A 19,193-nucleotide genomic window follows, 5' to 3' on the forward strand; every position below is an offset into this window, starting at 1 on the left:
CAAGCAGACCCCAACCGTAAAGCACGGCATTATAACGGACCCTACCGAACGACCGGTACGACAGCACGCCTACCGGGTGTCGCAAAAAGAACAAGAGGTGATACGTTCTCAAGTGAAGCAGATGCTCGACAATGACATAATCCAACCCTCGACCAGTCCATGGGCGTCCCCCGTCGTACTTGTAAAAAAGAAGGACGGCACTCTTCGATTTTCCGTGGATTACAGAAAACTCAACACAGTGACGAAGAAAGACGTCTACCCTCTTCCACGCATAGACGACTCATTGGATCGACTTCGACATGACCGATATTTCTCATCCATGGATTTGCGAAGCGGCTACTGGCAAATTGAGGTCGATGAACGCGACCGTGAAAAAACAGCGTTCATAACTCCCGACGGCCTCTACGAATTTAAAGTGGTACCTTTTGGCCTGTGCTCTGCTCCAGCGACGTTCCAAAGGATGATGGATACCGTGCTGTCAGGCCTGAAGTGGGAGTCGTGCCTTTTCTATTTAGACGACGTCGTTTTTTCGCAAACATTCGATCAACATTTACAGCGACTTCAGTCCGCCTTTGTCGAAATTCGCAAAGCAGGCCTTTCACTAAAACCGGAGAAATGCCATTTAGGCTACGACGAACTAAAGTTCCTCGGCCACCTTGTCAGTCACGATGGCATTCGGCCAGACCCAGACAAGACAATGGCTGTTGCTGCATTTCCCCCACCTTCCAACAAACGTGATGTGCGCCGATTTTTAGGCCTCTGCGCATACTACAGGCGCTTTGTGCAGAATTTCGCGAACATCGCCGAACCCCTCACGCGCTTAACGAAAGAGGATTATCCTTTTATCTGGGGTCCCGAGCAAAGAGGCGCTTTTTCCGAGCTTCAGCAGCGCCTCCAGACCGAGCCCGTACTAAGACACTTTGACGAAGATGCCGCCACTGAACTGCACACTGACGCAAGCAACATCGGTCTTGGTGCAGTGCTCGTCCAGTGGCAAGATGGCGTCGAGCGTCCAATCGCCTATGCTAGTCGCATTCTGCCATCTGCGGAAGCTAACTACTCGACCACGGAGAAGGAATGCCTTGCTGTTATCTGGGCGATATCAAAGTTCCGACCGTATCTATATGGCCGTGCGTTCAGAGTCGTCACAGACCATCATGCCCTATGTTGGCTGGCCAATCTCAAGGACCCTTGAGGGCGTCTCGCGAGATGGAGCTTGCGCCTTCAAGAATTTGACGTAACAATCGTCTACAAGTCTGGCCGGAGACACGCTGATGCCGATTGCCTTTCGCGCGCTCCACTTGCAACGACATCAAGCGATGATGATACCGAAGGCCGTTTTCCTTGTGCTGTCAGTGAATATGACTTGGCCCAACAACAACGGAACGATTCAGAGCTTCAGCAACTTATTAAATACCTTGAAGGCCGTAGCTCGAGACCTCCGCGGGCATTCGCGCGTTCAAAATCATTCTGTCTCCGTAATAACATCCTCTACAAAAAGAACTTCAAACCTTATGCGACTGAACACCTGCTCGTCGTTCCATCGGTGCTGCGTGCCGACATTTTATTTGCCTGCAACGATGAGCCTTCGTCCGGCCACATGGGATTCGCGCGTACCCTTGCTCGGATTCGTCAGCGCTACTACTGGCCAAAGCTCGCTCAGGATGTCAAGCATTACGTAAAAACGTGTAATCATTGCCAGCGCCGTAAAGCCCCACCTATGCGTCCAGCTGGTTTCCTGAAGCCTGTTGCACCGCCAGCAGAGCCGTTTCAACAAATAGGCATGGACTTGCTCGGGCCCTTCCCGAAGTCTCATGACGGCAACCGCGCGATCGTAGTCGCTACTGACTATTTCACGAAATACTGCGAAACAAAAGCCCTACAATGAGGCACTGCCAATGAGATTGCGTACTTCTTCGTGAGCAACATCGTCCTCCGCCATGGAGCGCCAGCAGTTGTCATCACTGACCGTGGAACAGCTTTTACAGCGCAAATGATGCAAGACGTCATGAGGCTTAGCAGAACCGCTCATCGCAAAACTACCGCATACCATCCACAAACCAATCGTCTTACAGAGAGATTAAACAGGACCCTCGCTGACATGCTCTCTATGTACGTTCACCAAGACCACAAAAACTGGGACGACGTTCTACCATACATTACGTTCGCTTATAACACTGCGGTTCAAGACACTACGGGGTTCACTCCTTTCCGGTTGCTTCACGGCCTAGAAGCAATTACGATGCTGGATGCCATGCTGTTACCCGACAGCTGTTTACCACCGATGCGAACGACTTTATCCGGCTCGCAGGCGCAGCTCGCAAGCTTGCACTCGAGCGAATCCAAAACCAGCAACACATCGACTCGCGCAGGTACAATTCTCGTCATCGCGAGGTTATTTACCAGCCCGGTGATCAAGTGTGGCTGTGGATTCCTATTCGCCAAAGGGGCCGCACAGAAAAATTACTCCACCGCTGCTTCGGTCCTTATCGAGTTCTACGTCGCCTCAGCGACGTCAACTACGAAGTCCTGCTTGAAAGCACGGCTCGCCGATCTCGTCGTTTAAAGCAAGCAGACATTGTGCATGTATCGAGGATTAAGCCGTACTACCCCCGTTGACTATTCGTCAAGTCTACTTGGATGATCGTTCGAACACCTCGACACTGCTGCATCATTTGTGCGTGCGTGCGTGTGCGATTATTTTCTGTTTTATTCACCATTAAACAGCGGGACGATGTTTTTTTGGGGAAGGGGAGTAATGCCACGAGCATGGGACGACATTGCGCTATTCTACTGTGTGTATGTGCCACTGTAACTGACAAAAGGAGAAGGAAGTGGAAAAGACGAAGAAGTCGTGCTTCCTGTGTCGGTGCAGCTCGACGTCCTGGTGCCCCGACAGACAGAGGTTCTGTACCGTTCGTAATAACGTGACAATATATTGATTCTGGAGTCATTCATGCTCTGTTTTTGCATATGTAGAATCAAATCCCAGGCTACGAGGCCTGTTAAAAAGGTATCCTACCTTATTTTTTTTTTGCGAGCACCTGATGGATTTGAAACAAGCGCGCTTACATCAGCCGACCTTGAACCTTCGTGCGCATGCGTGAATTTTTTCCCGCCTGCCAATAGCGTCAGTCGCTGGGAGGCAACGATTCAGTGAGGTCGTGCGCAGTGCTCTCGTCGGTTTTTCATTGCAAGGAAAATGACGGAGCGACTGGAGCAGCGCTACTGCATCAAATTTTGCCAGAAACTGGGTGAAAGCCAAGTGGAAACCATTGGGAAGACCAAGACGGCTTTCGGTGACGATGCTATGAGCCGCACACAGATTAAGGAGTGGTACAATCGGTTTCACCCTTTCAGCCCTGGATTTTTTATTTTGGTCGGATACCTTTTTGTGCGTGTTTTCTTAATAGTTAGGATCTCAAAAGACCAAAAACGAAAAATTGAGCCAGTGGTGCAACTATTAACGGATTTACAGGCATTGCATCAAATTACGTCATCAGGGCTCAGCGGTTGCGAAATGAGAAAAATGGCCTCTTTGTTCATGCTACTCACTAGAGCACACAAAATGTGACCACGTCTAATTTTTCAGTGTTATATTCAAACAGCTTCGGTACGTCGACCCGAAAATGGCGCCTACCCGCCTCAGCGTACCCACTTTGGCGTCATCCGCAACTTCGGTCAAGCTTCTTCTTTGTTGTAGCTCGCGGCCCCACAAGAATCCCACAATTGTGTCGATCGCAGTGGGGATCATTGAAAAATTAGTACCCCACGAATAAACAGTTTTGGTTTCGTTCCCGAGGTGCTAGGGGAACTTTTGTGCGGTGTCGTCAATTGACGACGCCAGGGCCGAAAGGGTTAAAGACGGCGACACATCAGTGGAGAGCGAGCCACGCTCCGGTCGGCCATCAACATGCCGAGATGACCAGGCCATTGCCGAAGTGAACGCTGTGGTGATGCGGGACCGTCGTGTGACTATCCGGGAAACTGCGGAAGAGGTGCGCATCAACACTTTCTCTGCACACCATTATGAATGCAGATTTGGCCATGAAGAGCGATCAACAGGAAACTGGCGCATCCATCACGAGAGTACTCCTGCACAATCTTCACACTTGGTTCAGACTTTTTTGGCGAAAAGTCAAACTCCTGTAGTTCAACAGGCTCCTTACTCTCCTGATATGGCCCCCTGCGACTTCTGGCTGTTTCCCAAACTCAAGAGGACATTGAAAGGAGAGCGATTTCAGACAAGGGAGGACATTATGGCTGCAACGACAGCTGAGCTAAACTCCATTCCGAAAGAGGCCTTCTCAGAATGCTTCCAACAATGGCAGCACCGCTGAGAGAAGTGTGTGGAGTCCCAAGGGGACTACTTTGAGGGGGATTAGGTTTCCAACGCTCCAATTATGCCAGTTTGTTTTTCTTCCACCAAAGGTTGGATACTTTTCTAACAGACCTCGTATAAACATGGTGCAAATTCGTTTTCGCTTATGTCCACGTTGAGCAAGAAAGAATTATACTTTTGACGTGTTTTGTGGGAAGCGGCATGTGAAACGGCTAGTCGAACGTGGCAGTGCCTTCAGAAAAGTGATCATATGGAGCAGTACACTGTAAATTGCAAATAAAGGAAGACAAATGTATTACGCAGGAGATCCATTTCATCCAAGGCTCAACGTATCTTGTCCTTTGTGAGCCACTAGTCGATACAACCAGCAGAAACAAGTGGTGTACAATTAGAATTGGATAAAAACCCGCGGGAAACACGAACCACAGAGAAAGAACACGACGGGAAAGGCCGGCCCTTACAACTGATCACAGAATGCTTGAAACGTAAACTTATACCCCCCGGCGACCACCTTTGCACGTGCGTGAAGCAGCCACGCGTCATATAAAACAAAACCAAATCTCAAATAGTTATCACGGCGTCCAGAACGGCCATCGTCTTAGCAGACAGGCGCACTGACGTGTCACTGACAATATTCGTTCCGCCTTCCTTAATGTTGAATGGTTCCAAAATTTCCCTTTGCGCTTTTGTCTTTCCCCGACCTAAGATTCTAGTGTTGTCAAGAATAGGATTGCACCAGCACTGCTTGCAATGGCTTGGTAGATGAGACGACGATGCAATGAATCCGGCTCGACCGAACCAGCAAACCCTGTTAGTTCTTCAGCCATCTGCTCAAACTCAAGTGTGATTCGCACTGAGTTCTCGAACGAAAGTGTGGAACGCCCAGCAATAACCGCTCACATACGCCGTTGGAAGCTACGGCGTCAATGAATTGACTCCGCAGAACATAATCTTGCAAGGCTAACGAACACTGTGACGCTAGCTCCCGTAGGGCGGCAACGATGCCATGGAACTAATTCGCAAGTGTGTTGCCTACGGCGGTGAAAGCGATGCCGCTCGACGACAACGTTGCACGGCGCTGAAAACTCGTGTCATATTGCGGTGAGTGTAGTGCCGTATTCGTCAGGAGTGGTCTCGACAGCCTTGTCAGCGCCTTTTAGCAGCGTAACTGTTTAAGCCGACTGTTAGTCCGCGCAGAGCGAACAGAGAACAATCATCATCACAAACCGGCGCGCTCTCTCTTCATCCTCTTCTTCATATTCTGCATTGCTCCCAGAACATGTGCGCCGAATTGTCCGGCGCACATGTTCTGGGAGCAATCTCCTTCGCGAAAGCCGTGCTGAAGGGGCGTAATTAGGTTGCTACTTTCGACACTGACAGTCAGATGTTTTATTATTATCTGTTCTAGAATTTTGGCACCAGAAAATAGCAAGGAGATAGGCCTAAACGACGATGCAAGCGAGTGGTCATCAGTTTTCGGTACGGGCGTGATCTTGGAGTGCTTCCAATCATTGAGAAGCTCAGCGCGCGAAAGAGAGGATTTAAAGATCAAGCTTAGACATTTGGCACTGCATTGAGCACACCTTACAAGAAATGCGTCATGTAAGGAGTCAATACCTGGCGACTTTTGTGGATCGAGATTTAGCAGTAGCGATAACGCTCCTTCTTTAGTGATACAGACACCATCGATAGGCTTATGACGGTATAGGCAGTGAAATCAGGGGCAAGGCCATTATCGCACGTGTATACTGAACACAAATTATCATTCATTGCTTCTGCTATTTCCCTCGTATCGTTTATAAAATCGCCATTAATGGATAAGCTTCACACAGGAATTTTTTTGGGTGAAATGTTCCCCAAAACGTATGTGGTGACGTAAAGAGAAAGCTTGTCAAAACCTCACTTTGATATCTTTCTTTTGCGTTTTTCAAACTGCCTTTTAGTGTATGGCGCATCTCTCATATTCGATCTAATCCAGACAGTGATGGTCGTTTTATCTGCTGCTTTCTTGCCTTTTTAAGCGTACTACACAGGCGTACGATTTCATTCGCTATCCAGGGTCTAGACCGGTTTATTACCTTGCGTTTGGGAGGAACAAAGTCTTGAATACGTTTGTTACCAGGTCTTTGAAAAAGCACCACAATCGGCCAAGAGAGCATTCATTTTCATTGGAAAGTGGTAGGAAACAGGAATAAAAATGGTCGAAAGTGTCTATAATGTCCACGTCACTAGCACGCGTAAACACGGGTAGAACGTTGGTATTTTTATCGGGATTTTTACCGAAGCATTAGTTGACAGCTTAAGGACACAATTTTATGGTCCAAAATGCTGTCGTAAATTTCTACTACCGCATTGCGGCGATATAAACTTCCACTAACAAGAAAGAGATCTAAAACGATGTTAGAATGGTTTTGAATGCTATTGGACGCTTCTAGAATCTGCGTCAAATCGTGGAACAGCAGAACATCAAGGAAATGTACATATGCAGTGGAAAGGACATGTGGAAATTCCTCGGACCAATTTACTATTGAAAAATGAAAATCGCCACCGATTAAGACTTTGCAACTAATAGATTTATACTTACAAATAAATTCTTTTAATTGTTCCACATACTCATCACCCCAATTATGCGGACGGTAAACGCCCCCAATGGCAATATGTAGCTCGTCTGAAAAACTTTTGCCATAACACATTCCTTTATTATCGGATAATCGCATCACACATAGCGATTCTCGAAATATAATGACACCGCCACCGCGGTAGTCTCTATTTTTAAGGTATATTTTGTGACCTGGTGGCGTTAGTTCATAATCAGCAATGTCTCGGTGCAACCACGAGTCTGTAAATATTAGCATGTGCGACCTGTGTACCATTACAACGTTTTCTAAATCATCAGCCTTGTTAACCAAGCTACAGGCATTTACATTAGGACAGCAAAACTGTTTAGTTTCTTTGCTTTCAGGTCACTGCTTATCACGCAGCCTGATACTGCGTCAACTGGTAGGAACCTTCTTCATGTCAATACTGTCCCATTTATAGATTTCATTATTATTCGTATTTATTCGTATGATAGTTGCACCTTCGCTCCCGCTTTCCCGTTATCAATTCCATTCAATTCAATTTTATTTTCCAGTATATACATGCTGGATGGTTGCGTTGGGTTAAAAGCTACATAAGTAGCTTGACGGGACCCAACGACCAGACTATACAGGGCAGTAACAACAAGCAGTCCGGTGCAATGGCGAGCAAATCAACAAGCAATACAGAATACCATATCGTACAAAATGAATACATATACAGCGGTTTACATGTATTTCCAGCACGAGAACTGCAGGAAGAAAAATAAAGGGAAAATAAATACATGTGCATAAAAGAAAATACTGGCGAAAAGAAAAAAAATGCTACATACAATAAAATACTGCTATAGCATGAGTAATGAACAGAAATAAGAATAACACAGAATAGTAACACCGAACTACTGTAGCAATACTAGCTATTTGGAACAAAATAAAACAAAAACACTGGCCATATGACACAGCAAGAAATTCATGAAAGCAGAATGACTATGTTAGAAGAAACGACACATGTTACACACAATGCAATTACACACACACAATGTCACAGTATCTGACATTACAAGTGCGCGAAATATAAACGCAAGCCTTTTTTACTGAAAATCTGAATATCTTCATATTTATTTAAAGTGGATGGTAGGTTATATGCCAATGATTGATGTTTGTAGTGCGTCCTGAAATATGGAACTGACCATGTCTCAGGGTTCCTTGTGTTCGCATTAATTCTACGACGTTCTAAAGATGCCAACTGTTTTATGTAATTCTTGAGGGATTCAGAAGCATATCGCGCAGTATGTAATAAACGAAAAGTATAAAGGTTGTCAATTCTAATAACATTGTACTTAGGAAACGCTTCTCTGGTGCTAGAATAATAGTCTATGTTGCCAATGTAGCGAATAACCTTCTTCTGTAGCATCAGAACTCTACGTATGTTGGTTATAGTGGTTGTACTCCACACTAAGACGCAATAATTTAAGTGGGCATGAAATAAAGCATTGTAAATCTGTACTTTGGCCTTTGTAGGCAGCAAACTACGACATCGTGATAGGACTCCTGTCACAGAGGAGAGCTTTTCACATAGGTAATTTACATGCATATCCCAAGTGAGCTGTGAAAAAAAGTGCACGCCAAGAATTTTGTGGCTGTCGACTATTTCGATTTTTTTACCTTCAAAAGCAATAGTATTATTTCATTGAAACAATTTGTTCTTGGAGCGAAAAATAATTACCTTAGTTTTCTTCGCGTTGATCCTAAGTTGATTTAGCTGAGACCAGGTAGATAACTTTCTCAGCAGTTCATTACAATCCGTTGTCAAGTTGTGCAAGTCGTTCCCGGATAATATGACAGTGCTGTCATCAGCGTATATGATAAATTCAGCATTAGTATCAACGTTCACGATGTCATTAATGTAAATGTTAAATAAAAGCGGCCCTAAAACGCTTCCTTGAGGCACGCCAAATTTGTTTATTAGAAAAGAGGACGTGTGACCGCTCACGTAAATACACTGGTATCTGTCACTCAAGTAAGACAAACAGTGATAAGCAGCTACCACGTACTCCGTAACATTCTAGTTTGTCTAATAAAATGTTATGACTTAGGCAGTCGAATGCCTTACTAAAATCTACAAACAACGCCAGCGCATAGGCTTTCCTTTCTATGTTCCTTATTATCGTTTCCTTCATTGACAGAAGTGCTGTTTTCGTTGGCCTGTGTTTCCTAAATCCGTGTTGCGCGTTAGTTATGACACCAAACTTATCCAAGAAATTGACCATACGACAGTGTATAATTTTTAAATTAGGGCTACCTGCTTTTAGTATTGCCGAAACTCTGGCGTATTTCATTGCCTGGGCGAATTTGCCCGATTCAAGTGCTAAATTAAATATGTGAGCAAGAGCAGGAGAAATAGAAGTTATACAGTGCTTAATAGGACCTAGTTGCAGGTTGTTGATGTCTAACGCTTTAGTATTTTTAAGGATTGAAATGTAGTACAGACTTCGTATTCATCGGTAGGCTGGAAATAAATGCTATCGGCAATAAGACTTGCGTTTGTTTTTCCCGACGTTGCAGCGCAGGTGGGGTAGGCAGCAGGAATGGCAGCGTTAATGAAATGTTGGTTAAAGTGATTAGCGAGGGCCTCGCCTTTTAATTCAGTACCGTCATGAAGTATACTGTTTGGAACATTTTGTTTGGTACGATGACCAAGAACATCGTTTATTATTCCCCATGTCTTATCGGGCCGTTGCTGTGAGGCGGACATAAAAAGTTGCTCGTAATAAGCTCGTTTGGCACGCCGTAGGTCACAATTTAATTGGTTTCGAAAAGCTTTAAATTCCTTTAATTGTATTTGCGAACGAGACTTCAAAAATGAATGATACAACGAATTTTTACGCGAAATCATTTTCAAGTGTTCTTTCGTTATCCATGGCTTTTTTGCCTTTTTCGGTGGTTTTACTTGTTTCATAGGCAAATGCCTTTCGTATATTTTCCTATGAACTGATTGTATGCCTCACTGGCGGACGTCAATGCCAAGACAGAAGACCAGTCTTGGGCCATTATTTCAGTTTTAAAGGCAAGCAGCCCACTTTCTGTTATTCGCTGAACAGTGAATGTTTCTACCTCACGGTTTCGAATTCCTCTTTGATTTTCATATAGCGCATAGACAGGGTGGTGATCACTAATGTCCGAGGCAACAGTACCTGCAGTGTAAGTCTTGGTTTCTGCATTTATTATTAAAAGGTCAAGGCATGACAATGTGCAGCACGTAATGCGAGTTGGAGTAGTAATTAAATTTTTGAAACCGCTCGAAGACAGCAACGTACCAAATTCTCTCGAAGTAGTGCTGTCATCAAGAATATTGATGTTAAAGTCGCCACCGCACGTCAAGTGAAAGTTGTTTTTACAAGTGAAGTCCAGGAAACTTTCATAAAATTCTAGAAAACGCCTAATATTTCCACCCGGTGGGCGATAAAGAACAGCGAATATTTCATTTTGATCGGAGACGGTGGGCATTTCGTACTCTTCAGTTGACACGCAGTATTCATGAAGTAAATGGCATTTCTTCTCTGTAGTCACATAAAGCGCAACACCCACTCCACGTTTATCCGATCGATTGGAAAAGCAACTGTCATATCCAGGCAGTTTTAACTTGGTACTATTATTCGTATACCAGGTTTCAGACAGCATAAGAACACCCACTTTGAATGATAGTTGCTCTAAAAAAAACAAAATGTCGTCCTCTTTATTCATTGCAGAGCGAGTGTTAATATGCAGAACTGATTGGCAAGACGGGTAATCAGACTTAATAGCAGAAGGTGACGCTAAGTTTATGTATGCGCAGTCATTATCCATTTTTGATGATGCGGCGCAGTGGTCAGCCCAGCCTGTCACCTGCGCCTACGCAGTTGCAAATGCCGACCCCGAAAAAACCTTATCAATATCATGCTCATTCGGAACGTGCACGGTGGGTGTATTGTCAGATTGCTTCGCATAGATTTTCCCGTTAAATGACAAGACAGATTTCCATTTGTATTCATACTTTTTCTTCACAGCAAGAGCTAGAAGTTTCTTTAAGGCTGGGCAAAGATGCTCATTCACATAGGTAGCATTTTCACTGGTCAGTCCGACATCTTTGTGCTGTCTCGCTTTGCACGAGACTTAAACTGGACGATGATATTACTTCTGCCGCTGTCTCGGCTCGGCACCCGATGACAGACCTTAATATCACCTGCAGTTATTTGCTCATTTACGGCACTTCCAATCTTAGAGACCATGTCAATAACAGATTCATTGTGTTGTTTTAGTACACCCTGTATTTAGAGGTTTGCCTTCCTCGAGTACTGCTCAGCAAGAACAAGCCTTGTTTCAAGATCCCTGCCTCTGCTCTCAAGACATTTACACTCAGCACGAAGAGCAGCATTTTCACTTTCAAGATCCCTGTTCTTTGTAATCACATCGTCCAGTTTCTTCTTTTGCTCCTCAAGTGAAGTGAAGGCAAAGTCAAGGCTTTCTGTCATTTGACGCTGTTCAGTTTTTAGCTCACGGATTTCATCCGTAAATCCCTTTCAAGTGAATCGCGAAAAAATTTCATCTCTTGTTTCATCTCTTCCTTTATCTTTAGCAGCTCTGCCTTCATTTCATCCTTGAATTTAGCAATGTCTTTCGCCATTTCCCAACGCTCACACAAAAATACAAGGCAGAATTTACAAGGCAAACATACAGGGCAGAAATCCGGATTCACTGTTTGGCAGCAGCGACGAAGCGTGGATATGCAATAAGGTAATGAAATACCCGATATATCTGGAACACTAACCTGTGATAAGAGTGCCAGAAAGTTTAGCCCGTGCACACAGCTCTCGTCGCTACTGCCAAGTGAAAGCTGCGACGACCATGCAGCTCCTTTTGTAGTGTGCACAACGTGACGTTGATCCTTGAGACAGGGCGCAGGCGCAGCCGACAATGACGCCTCCTGGTACCAAACTCTGGATTGCTTCGGAGAAGCGGTGGACCGTTTCGACGCTTTTGGTGCGGTTGCTTGAAATGCCCTGTGATAAGAGTGCCAGAAAGTTTAGCCCGTGCACACAGCTTTCGTCGCTACTGCTCAAGTGAAGTGAAGGCAAAGTCAAGGCTTTCTGTCATTTGACGCTGTTCAGTTTTTAGCTCACGGATTTCATCCGTAAATCCCTTTCAAGTGAATCGCGAAAAAATTTCATCTCTTGTTTCATCTCTTCCTTTATCTTTACTGATGGGATAGTGAGGCACTATCCCATCAGTTATTTCGGATTTGCCTGGTAGCTGCTGAGAAATCCTCAGACACCGAAATACCCGTTTTTTTCAGTTTAGAACATTTCTTCAGCTCGTTTCTTTTTTCCCTATCTTCTATAAATTTCAAGATAGCAGGTCTAGATTTGTCGGTTTGCTTGCGCCAAATCCTATGTAGTCTTTCGACAGAATTCACTTCTACACCAAGCTTAGCTTTGAACAAGTCTTCATTTACTGCCATCTCCAGCGATACTTGTGTTTCACCCGATTCCTCAGGAAACCCAAAAACCAAAAGATTGCTTCTTCTGCTTCTGTCTTCTAAATTCGGCAGCCTTTTTTCTTGTCTTTGCATAGTTTTTTCGGGACGGGTGACTTTGGTACTCAGTTGTTTGAGAGCTGATACTGATGTTTCTACCTTCTTAAGCTTCGACTCTATAGCATCAAATCATTTATGCATAGTCTTTTCACCTTAATGTACCTCTGTTAACAATTGTTCAGTAGACTCACATAGGTTGGATTCATTATCACCACAAAGTTTCAGAAGAAACAACGCAGTAATCCGCAAATAAAGGTATCATATGCATAAGCTAGTGGGGCACGTTAGCTGGATAAAGCAGGGACCACTATGTTCGACAGAGGAGTGCTTGTTACCAATCTGCATAAATAAAAGCAACGGGTTGGTCATAACTGTGGCAGGCGGCCAGCCAATGTGCCCACTAAAGGAATGCCGTGATGCCGGGCTGCTTATAAAGGCGTCATTCGATGACGGCGGAGGCGTCCGAAGGTTGAGAACCTGCGCTGCCTCTTCTGCGCTGTTACCGAGATAGATGGGTGCAGATTCGATGAGATCCATTCGCTTGCTTGATGCATTGACCATCAGTATCGGCCGTACCAAAAGCAGCTGCATAAAGTAAAGTAACGGGTAGTCGTAGCTGTGACAGGCGGCTAGCCGACGTGCCCACTCAATGATGAAGGGAGGCAACAATGGCGGTGAAATTTTGCGATGACGCAAAGGGACAAAGTCAATAACCACTCAAATATCCACGAAGCGCTTCAGTATTTCGCAAACTTCCATTACCTCAAGGTTTTACCTAGTGTACTAGCTGTTTGAACGGCGAGATAACTGCCATGTTGGCATTAAGGCGAGCAGGATACTCCAATCTCAGATCAAGAAAGATGAACATGTATTGCGGGTGGGAAATCTTTATGGCAATGTATTTTATAACGTTATTATACATCATAGAGAAGGTAGCGCAAAAATTACCGGGACACAAGAGAGTAGCATTAACGCCAGACGAGCGGTAACACCAGATATAGCGCTTCGTCTGGTGTTTATGTTGTTTCCTTGTGTCCAAGTACTTCTTGCGCTACCTGCTCTATGATGAATTCTTACAAACTCGCCCAGATTTCTGTTCCCTTAAGTTTTATACGGCTGAAGAACAAAGTCACTTAAAAAATTTACAGGCATAGTCAAACGTTCACTGTGAATTGTAACGAAATTTATTACGCTTCAAATATCCACAAAGGAATTTTAATGGAATCCTGTCGCGGGACTAGCCAGTGAACGGCGGCCGAGCCATGGAATGAGCACTCGCGAACGCGAAGATTTAAAAGTTGGGCTCCTCTCATCAATAATAATGCGTACCTTTGAAAGACTGGTATACGAAGATAACTCGATCTCAGCAAGAGAAAGGTCGCGGAATATAATAAAGAGAAGGTGAACATAAATTAAGTGACATGCGTCAGCTTGACCTTTACGCACCAGTATTCGACCGGCGTAGTGTTTACGGTGGGTCATTGGTATTCGACATGACTAATGCGGTAGTTATTAATGCCACTTCTGATCCTAGCTGAATGGAGCTCCACGGGATACTTCCCAAATGAGACACTAAGGGGGCGGTAGCTAAATAAGTTTATTGATTCCTGAAAAATTATGTGAGCGGTAAAAGGGGAAGAAAGCAGGACAGGCCATGGGCCGTCAGGCCGCTCTAGATGGCCGGACACTTTTGTGCTTCAATGACGCCTCTGGCTCAGCCCACTATCGGAAGCTATAGCTCCGGTTGCGTGCTGCGGAGAGCAGTCTCCCATCGTTCCTGGTGTTTTGACCCTTGCCACGAGCTTCGGTTTGCTCAGGCAATTTAAAAAGGCGTGATTAAAGTCGGCTGTGGTCAGGATGTAGGCAGAAACTTTTGCCGGGGGGGGGGGGGCACTTCCGTGATCTGAAGTGGGTGCAGGGTAGGCAGATGGGGTTGATTGTCATTTAGCGCTTTGTATACCAGGGCAAAAAGTTTTCTGTGCGGGCGGGGGGGGGGAGGAGGTTGGCAGGGGCCCGGCGGGCCGACCCCTGGCTACGCCACTGGCTCTGGTGCTAGGACAGAAGTCCCAATGAGGAGTGGTTTCGGCATGTGTTAGAAGGAAATGATGGAAAGGAGTCGAGACTGTGGCCGTTTGAAGCCTGCGCCACGGAACCTGGTCACGTCTGGACAGAGATTTATGCGGTGAGGGGTACGTTACGCGGGAATTTCTCGTAAAACAATGTTGCATCGTGGCAGCTGAGGAGTAGATCCCTGGCACTCTGAAGGGAAGGCAGGTCGCTTTCAGCCCGGTTCACGGGCGCTTGGTCTCCGGTGTGAGCAGCCGTGTTGACTGGGTGTACACTATGTGCAGGGATTCAAAGGAGGGTGATGACGCGATTAGGCAGAGGAGATGACTGAATGGTTCCAGCAGCCGGAGCGTGGATATAGAGATTGACGTAATAAAAATTGCTGTTTTAGAATCGGAGAACAAAATATATTCTGTGGAGGAGTGAATAATTCTTAATGCAATTACTCCCTCATCTGCTTCCAGGAGGGATTCCGTGAAATTTGGAATCGTCGGCCTGATGATCAGGTTTTGTAATCCGTCTACAACAGCTAATGCGAATGCGGGATGATCTGCATAGCCGGCCGCGTCTGCGTAAATTTCTACAGTACGAGGAAGGTAGCGCTTGTGAAGAGCTTTGGCTCTAGCTTCCCATCTTGGTCAATGATGCAGTGGGTGGGTGTTTTCGGGAAGTGGCATGGTACAGAGGTTACTGCTACACCAATGGGAAGAGAGGACCTGGTCGTGGTATGACCGCGAATGATGATTCCGAGTCGGCGCAGTAATACTTTACCATTTTCTCTAAGCGACAGCCTTAGATATTGACCATAGAAGTGCGCTTCTACGAGCGCTCAGACGGGGTTGTGCACACCTAGTTGAAGTAATTTATTCGCGGATCGAACACAAATCAAACAGATATTCTTTCGACAATTTCTGGTTTCTTAATATTCGACATGGCAATGCATCCCACACGGCAGCTGCGTACTCTAATGTTGGTCGAATAAAAGTATTGTATGCGAGAAGTTTGGTGTGCGGTTTGTCACTTACCAGCCTCTTTTGCAGGTGACCAAAATTTTCATTGCCCTTCTTTCAATATATTTAACGTGTTCATTCCACTTTAAGTCTGATGTGAGTATTAGTCCTAAATATTTGTGTTTAGTGACCTCCGATAAAATATTTCCATCGATGTGACAGGTAAGCAAAAGCGGCTATTTCTGACGCGTAACTCTCATGGCCACTGCTTTTTTTATAATTATTTTTCATCTGCCATTTTCTGCACCATGTTAGACGTGTTGCTAATGCCATGTTTAAGGTTTCTTGATCAGTCTAACAATGAATTTCTTGACTATAATACGCAATCGTTAGCGAAAACTCTATTTTTACGGGCAAGTTCAACACAATATCGTTAATAAATAACCGGAAAAGCAACGGCCTCAAGATTGATCCTTGATGTACACCTGATTTCACGGGTGAGGAGATCGAGCTTGCACCATCATTTGTAACGCACCGGCTCCTCATTGAAAGATAAGCTTCTATTCACGAAAGTAATTTGTCATTTTTTTACCACTTCCAACCGAAATTCAGTTGCTCACTACTTCAGCAATGGTTCGAGTCTAAATAGTAATTTCTGGAGATCACACGATCGAAAGCTTTTTCGAAATCCAGTAATAGAACATCTACTTGACTATTCATAGCGATTAGTGGCGTAGCCCAGGAGGGGGGGGCACACCGGGCCCGTGCCCCACCCCCCATGATTTTTCCCCATGGGATACAGATCAAAAGATGGCACTCGACCCCACTTCCCTGCCCAGAACCAATGTCGGATACAGGAGGTGCCCCCCCACCCGACAATAATTTCTGCCTACGCCACTGATATCGATCGCTGCTGCCAGGTCATGGAATGTCTCCGTAAGCTGGCTTAACGTAGAATATCTTTCGGGAAAGCCGTGCTGAAGGGGCGTAATTAGGTTACTACTTTCGGTAATGACAGTCAGATGTTTTAATATTACCTGTTCTATAATTTTGGCGCGAGAACATAGCAAGGAGATAGGCCTAAGCAAGGATACAAGCGAGTGATCATCAGTTTTTCGGTACAGGCGTGATCTTGGCGTGCTTCCAATCATTGGGAAGCTCAGCGTGCGAAAGAGAGGATTTAAAGATCAAGCTTAGACATTTGGCAATCCGTTGAGCATACCTCCTAAGAAATGGGTAAGGTATGGACTTAAAGCTGAACATTTTGACAGATTTGCCTGTCTGGTTGGGTTAATTAATTAAGACTTCCAAAAAGCTCCAACCAAAAATGGGTTTAATTCCCGACGTTTCGGAATCAACTCGATTCCTTCCTCAGGGGGAGTGACAACGGCGGTGTCGAGGTGCAACTCTTAACTTCTCTTTCGAACCAGCTGGGGAGAAGGAGGGAAGGCGCGTCTTCTTTGGTGGTGAGAGCGTTGAGGGGGTTGCGGTTGCCGCGGTTGCTGCGGTCGTGTGGGATTGATGGGCGGGGGCCGGCCGGGGACGGATGCGCTCACTCGCGACTTTGTTTGCATTGGTTTTCTTGCTGTGGTTAGACCGTGAATGTATACTGACGGCAGGTTCCCCTTGCATCGGTTCAAGTTGCCTTCGGTGTTCTGGATGAACCACGATTCCAGTAATAGCCGCTTTTGTTGGTTAGTTTCTGTTGCTAGGATTTCGGTTTTTTCAAAGTCAATCTTGTGGTCGGCATCTTCTGAGTGTTCTGCAAGGGGGTTCCGTTGTCTTGAGAACGTCCTGACGTCGTTTTTGTGCTGTTTAATTCTTTCGGTCAAGTTTTTTGTTTCGCCAATGTATGCGGCCTGGCAGTCGGAACACTTGATTTTGTAGACGACGCCTTGCGCTCTCTCTCTCTTGGTGGAAGGTCCCTGGGTTTCGGTAGAAGAAGATTTATTGTGTTGGTTGGCTTGTGTGCGACCGTTATGCCTTCCTTCTTTAGAAGTCTGCTTATGGCTTCACTGGTGCCTTTTACGTAGGGGAGAGAGATTCGCTTCTGGGAAGGCGGCGACACTGGGGCATTCGTTGGAAGTACTTTTCTTTTTTGCTGCCGGATTGCTTTCCGAATGAAATGGGGCGGGTAGCCGTTTTTTTGTAGTTCGTTGAACACGGTGTTTCTCTCTTTCCTCCTGTCTGATTCTAACGTGCAATGCGTTTCCGTTCTTCTGATCAAAGTGTTGACTACTGATGTTTTGTGGCTTGCAGGGTGATTTGAATTAAAGTGCAGGTAGCGGCCTGTATGCGTGGGTTTGCGGTAGACTGAGAAACTGAGGGAATCTCCCACTCGCTTGGTTAATAAATCAAGGAATGGAAGGGATCCGTCTGTTTCGCGCTCACAAGTGAACTGAATGTCCGGTTCTATGGAGTTTAGATGGCTGAGTAGGTTGGTGACTAGTGATGCCTTTATAATGCAGAAACAATCGTCCACGTACCTGAGGAACACTTTTGGTTTCTGCGCAAACGTGCTCAGTGCTCTCTCTTCGATGTTTTCCATGGTGATGTTGGCCACGGTCACGGAGATTGAGGCTCCCATTGGTGCTCCTCTTGTCTGCCTGTAGTATTCGCCTTTAAAGGAAAAATGCGTATTTGATAGGCAGAGTTCCAGGATTCGACAAATTTCGTCCACACTCAATGGAGTTCTCTCGTTCAGATCACTGTCGCGTTCTAGGGCGTCCCGGGTCACGGCGACTGCCAGTTGCATCGGTATGCTGGTGAACAGAGACACCACATCAAACGATACCAGGCACTCGTCGTTCTCCAGTCGCAGGTTTGATGTTAGTCCGACGAAGTCATCCGCGTTGCGAACATGAGACGTGGTCTTTCCGGTCAAGGGTGAAATTATCCGGTGCAGGTACGTGGATAGTGATCGCATAGGTGAGCGCGAGAAGTCTACTATTGGGCGCATGGGGACTCCAGATTTGTGAATTTCGGGAGGCCGTAGAATGCTGGAGCTGACCCGTTTCTGCATATTAGTTGGAGGTAAAGGTAACAAAACTTTGGTTTGTCCCGGAATATTTCTGCTAGCATCTTGTTCAGTACTTGTGTTCCTGTGGTGGGATCCTTTTTTAGCTTCTCGTACTCTACAGAGCTTGACAACGTTGATACTTTCTCCTCGTAGCCGCGTGTGTTCAGGAGAACGGTGGAGTTGCCCTTGTCTGCAGGTAGGATTACTATGGTTGTGTCTTTTTGTAGGTTTCTTAGTGCGCTCATTTCACCTGGAGACAGGTTTCTTTCTTTCGTGCGGTTCTTCGTCGAGCTGATAATGCCAATTGCTTTGAGTCGCACTTGATCTCAAACACTGGGTTCTAGGTTTCGGATGCCCTTCTCGAGTGCGGCGACCATCTTCGGAATGGGAGGTTTGTCCGTGGTAACACTGAATTTTTGGCCTTTAGAGAGTACTGAAGATTCTTCGGTTTTGAGAACCCTTGTCAATAGGTTGGTTACAAGATGCTGGTCAATCATTTTTTGTTTTTTTAAATGCGAAGCATTTCTTAGCGAACTTCTGCGACTTTGAGCATATCTATCTATCTATCTATCTATCTATCTATCTATCTATCTATCTATCTATCTATCTATCTATCTATCTATCTATCTATCTATCTATCTATCTATCTATCTATCTATCTATCTAG

At 45.5% G+C, this 19,193-nt stretch overlaps 1 protein-coding gene across 1 annotated transcript; it reads right to left on the reverse strand.

Moving 5' to 3' along the window:
* Positions 1 to 3,908: 3,908 nt before the first annotated feature.
* LOC119398529 (uncharacterized) lies at positions 3,909 to 18,466 on the reverse strand. Its single transcript, XM_037665372.1, has 2 exons — positions 17,994 to 18,466; positions 3,909 to 4,017 (listed from the first exon to the last, which is right to left on the reverse strand). Exons 1-2 carry the CDS (start codon positions 18,464 to 18,466, stop codon positions 3,909 to 3,911), a joined length of 582 nt encoding a protein of 193 aa, XP_037521300.1.
* Between the last annotated feature and the right edge of the window lie 727 nt (positions 18,467 to 19,193).

The sequence above is a fragment of the Rhipicephalus sanguineus genome, chromosome 7, assembly GCF_013339695.2.
Source record: "Rhipicephalus sanguineus isolate Rsan-2018 chromosome 7, BIME_Rsan_1.4, whole genome shotgun sequence".
In the NCBI taxonomy this organism is placed as follows: domain Eukaryota; kingdom Metazoa; phylum Arthropoda; class Arachnida; order Ixodida; family Ixodidae; genus Rhipicephalus; species Rhipicephalus sanguineus.

Bases quoted from the DNA above. Each gene is read 5' to 3' on its own strand.
- LOC119398529 (XM_037665372.1), bottom strand. From the start codon at position 18,466: ATGCGCCCAATAGTAGACTTCTCGCGCTCACCTATGCGATCACTATCC. The intron at 4,018-17,993 runs GTACGTGGACGA...AATGGTGTGCAG, and splicing joins AAACCAAAAGTGTTCCTCAG to AGAAAGTGTTGATGCGCACC.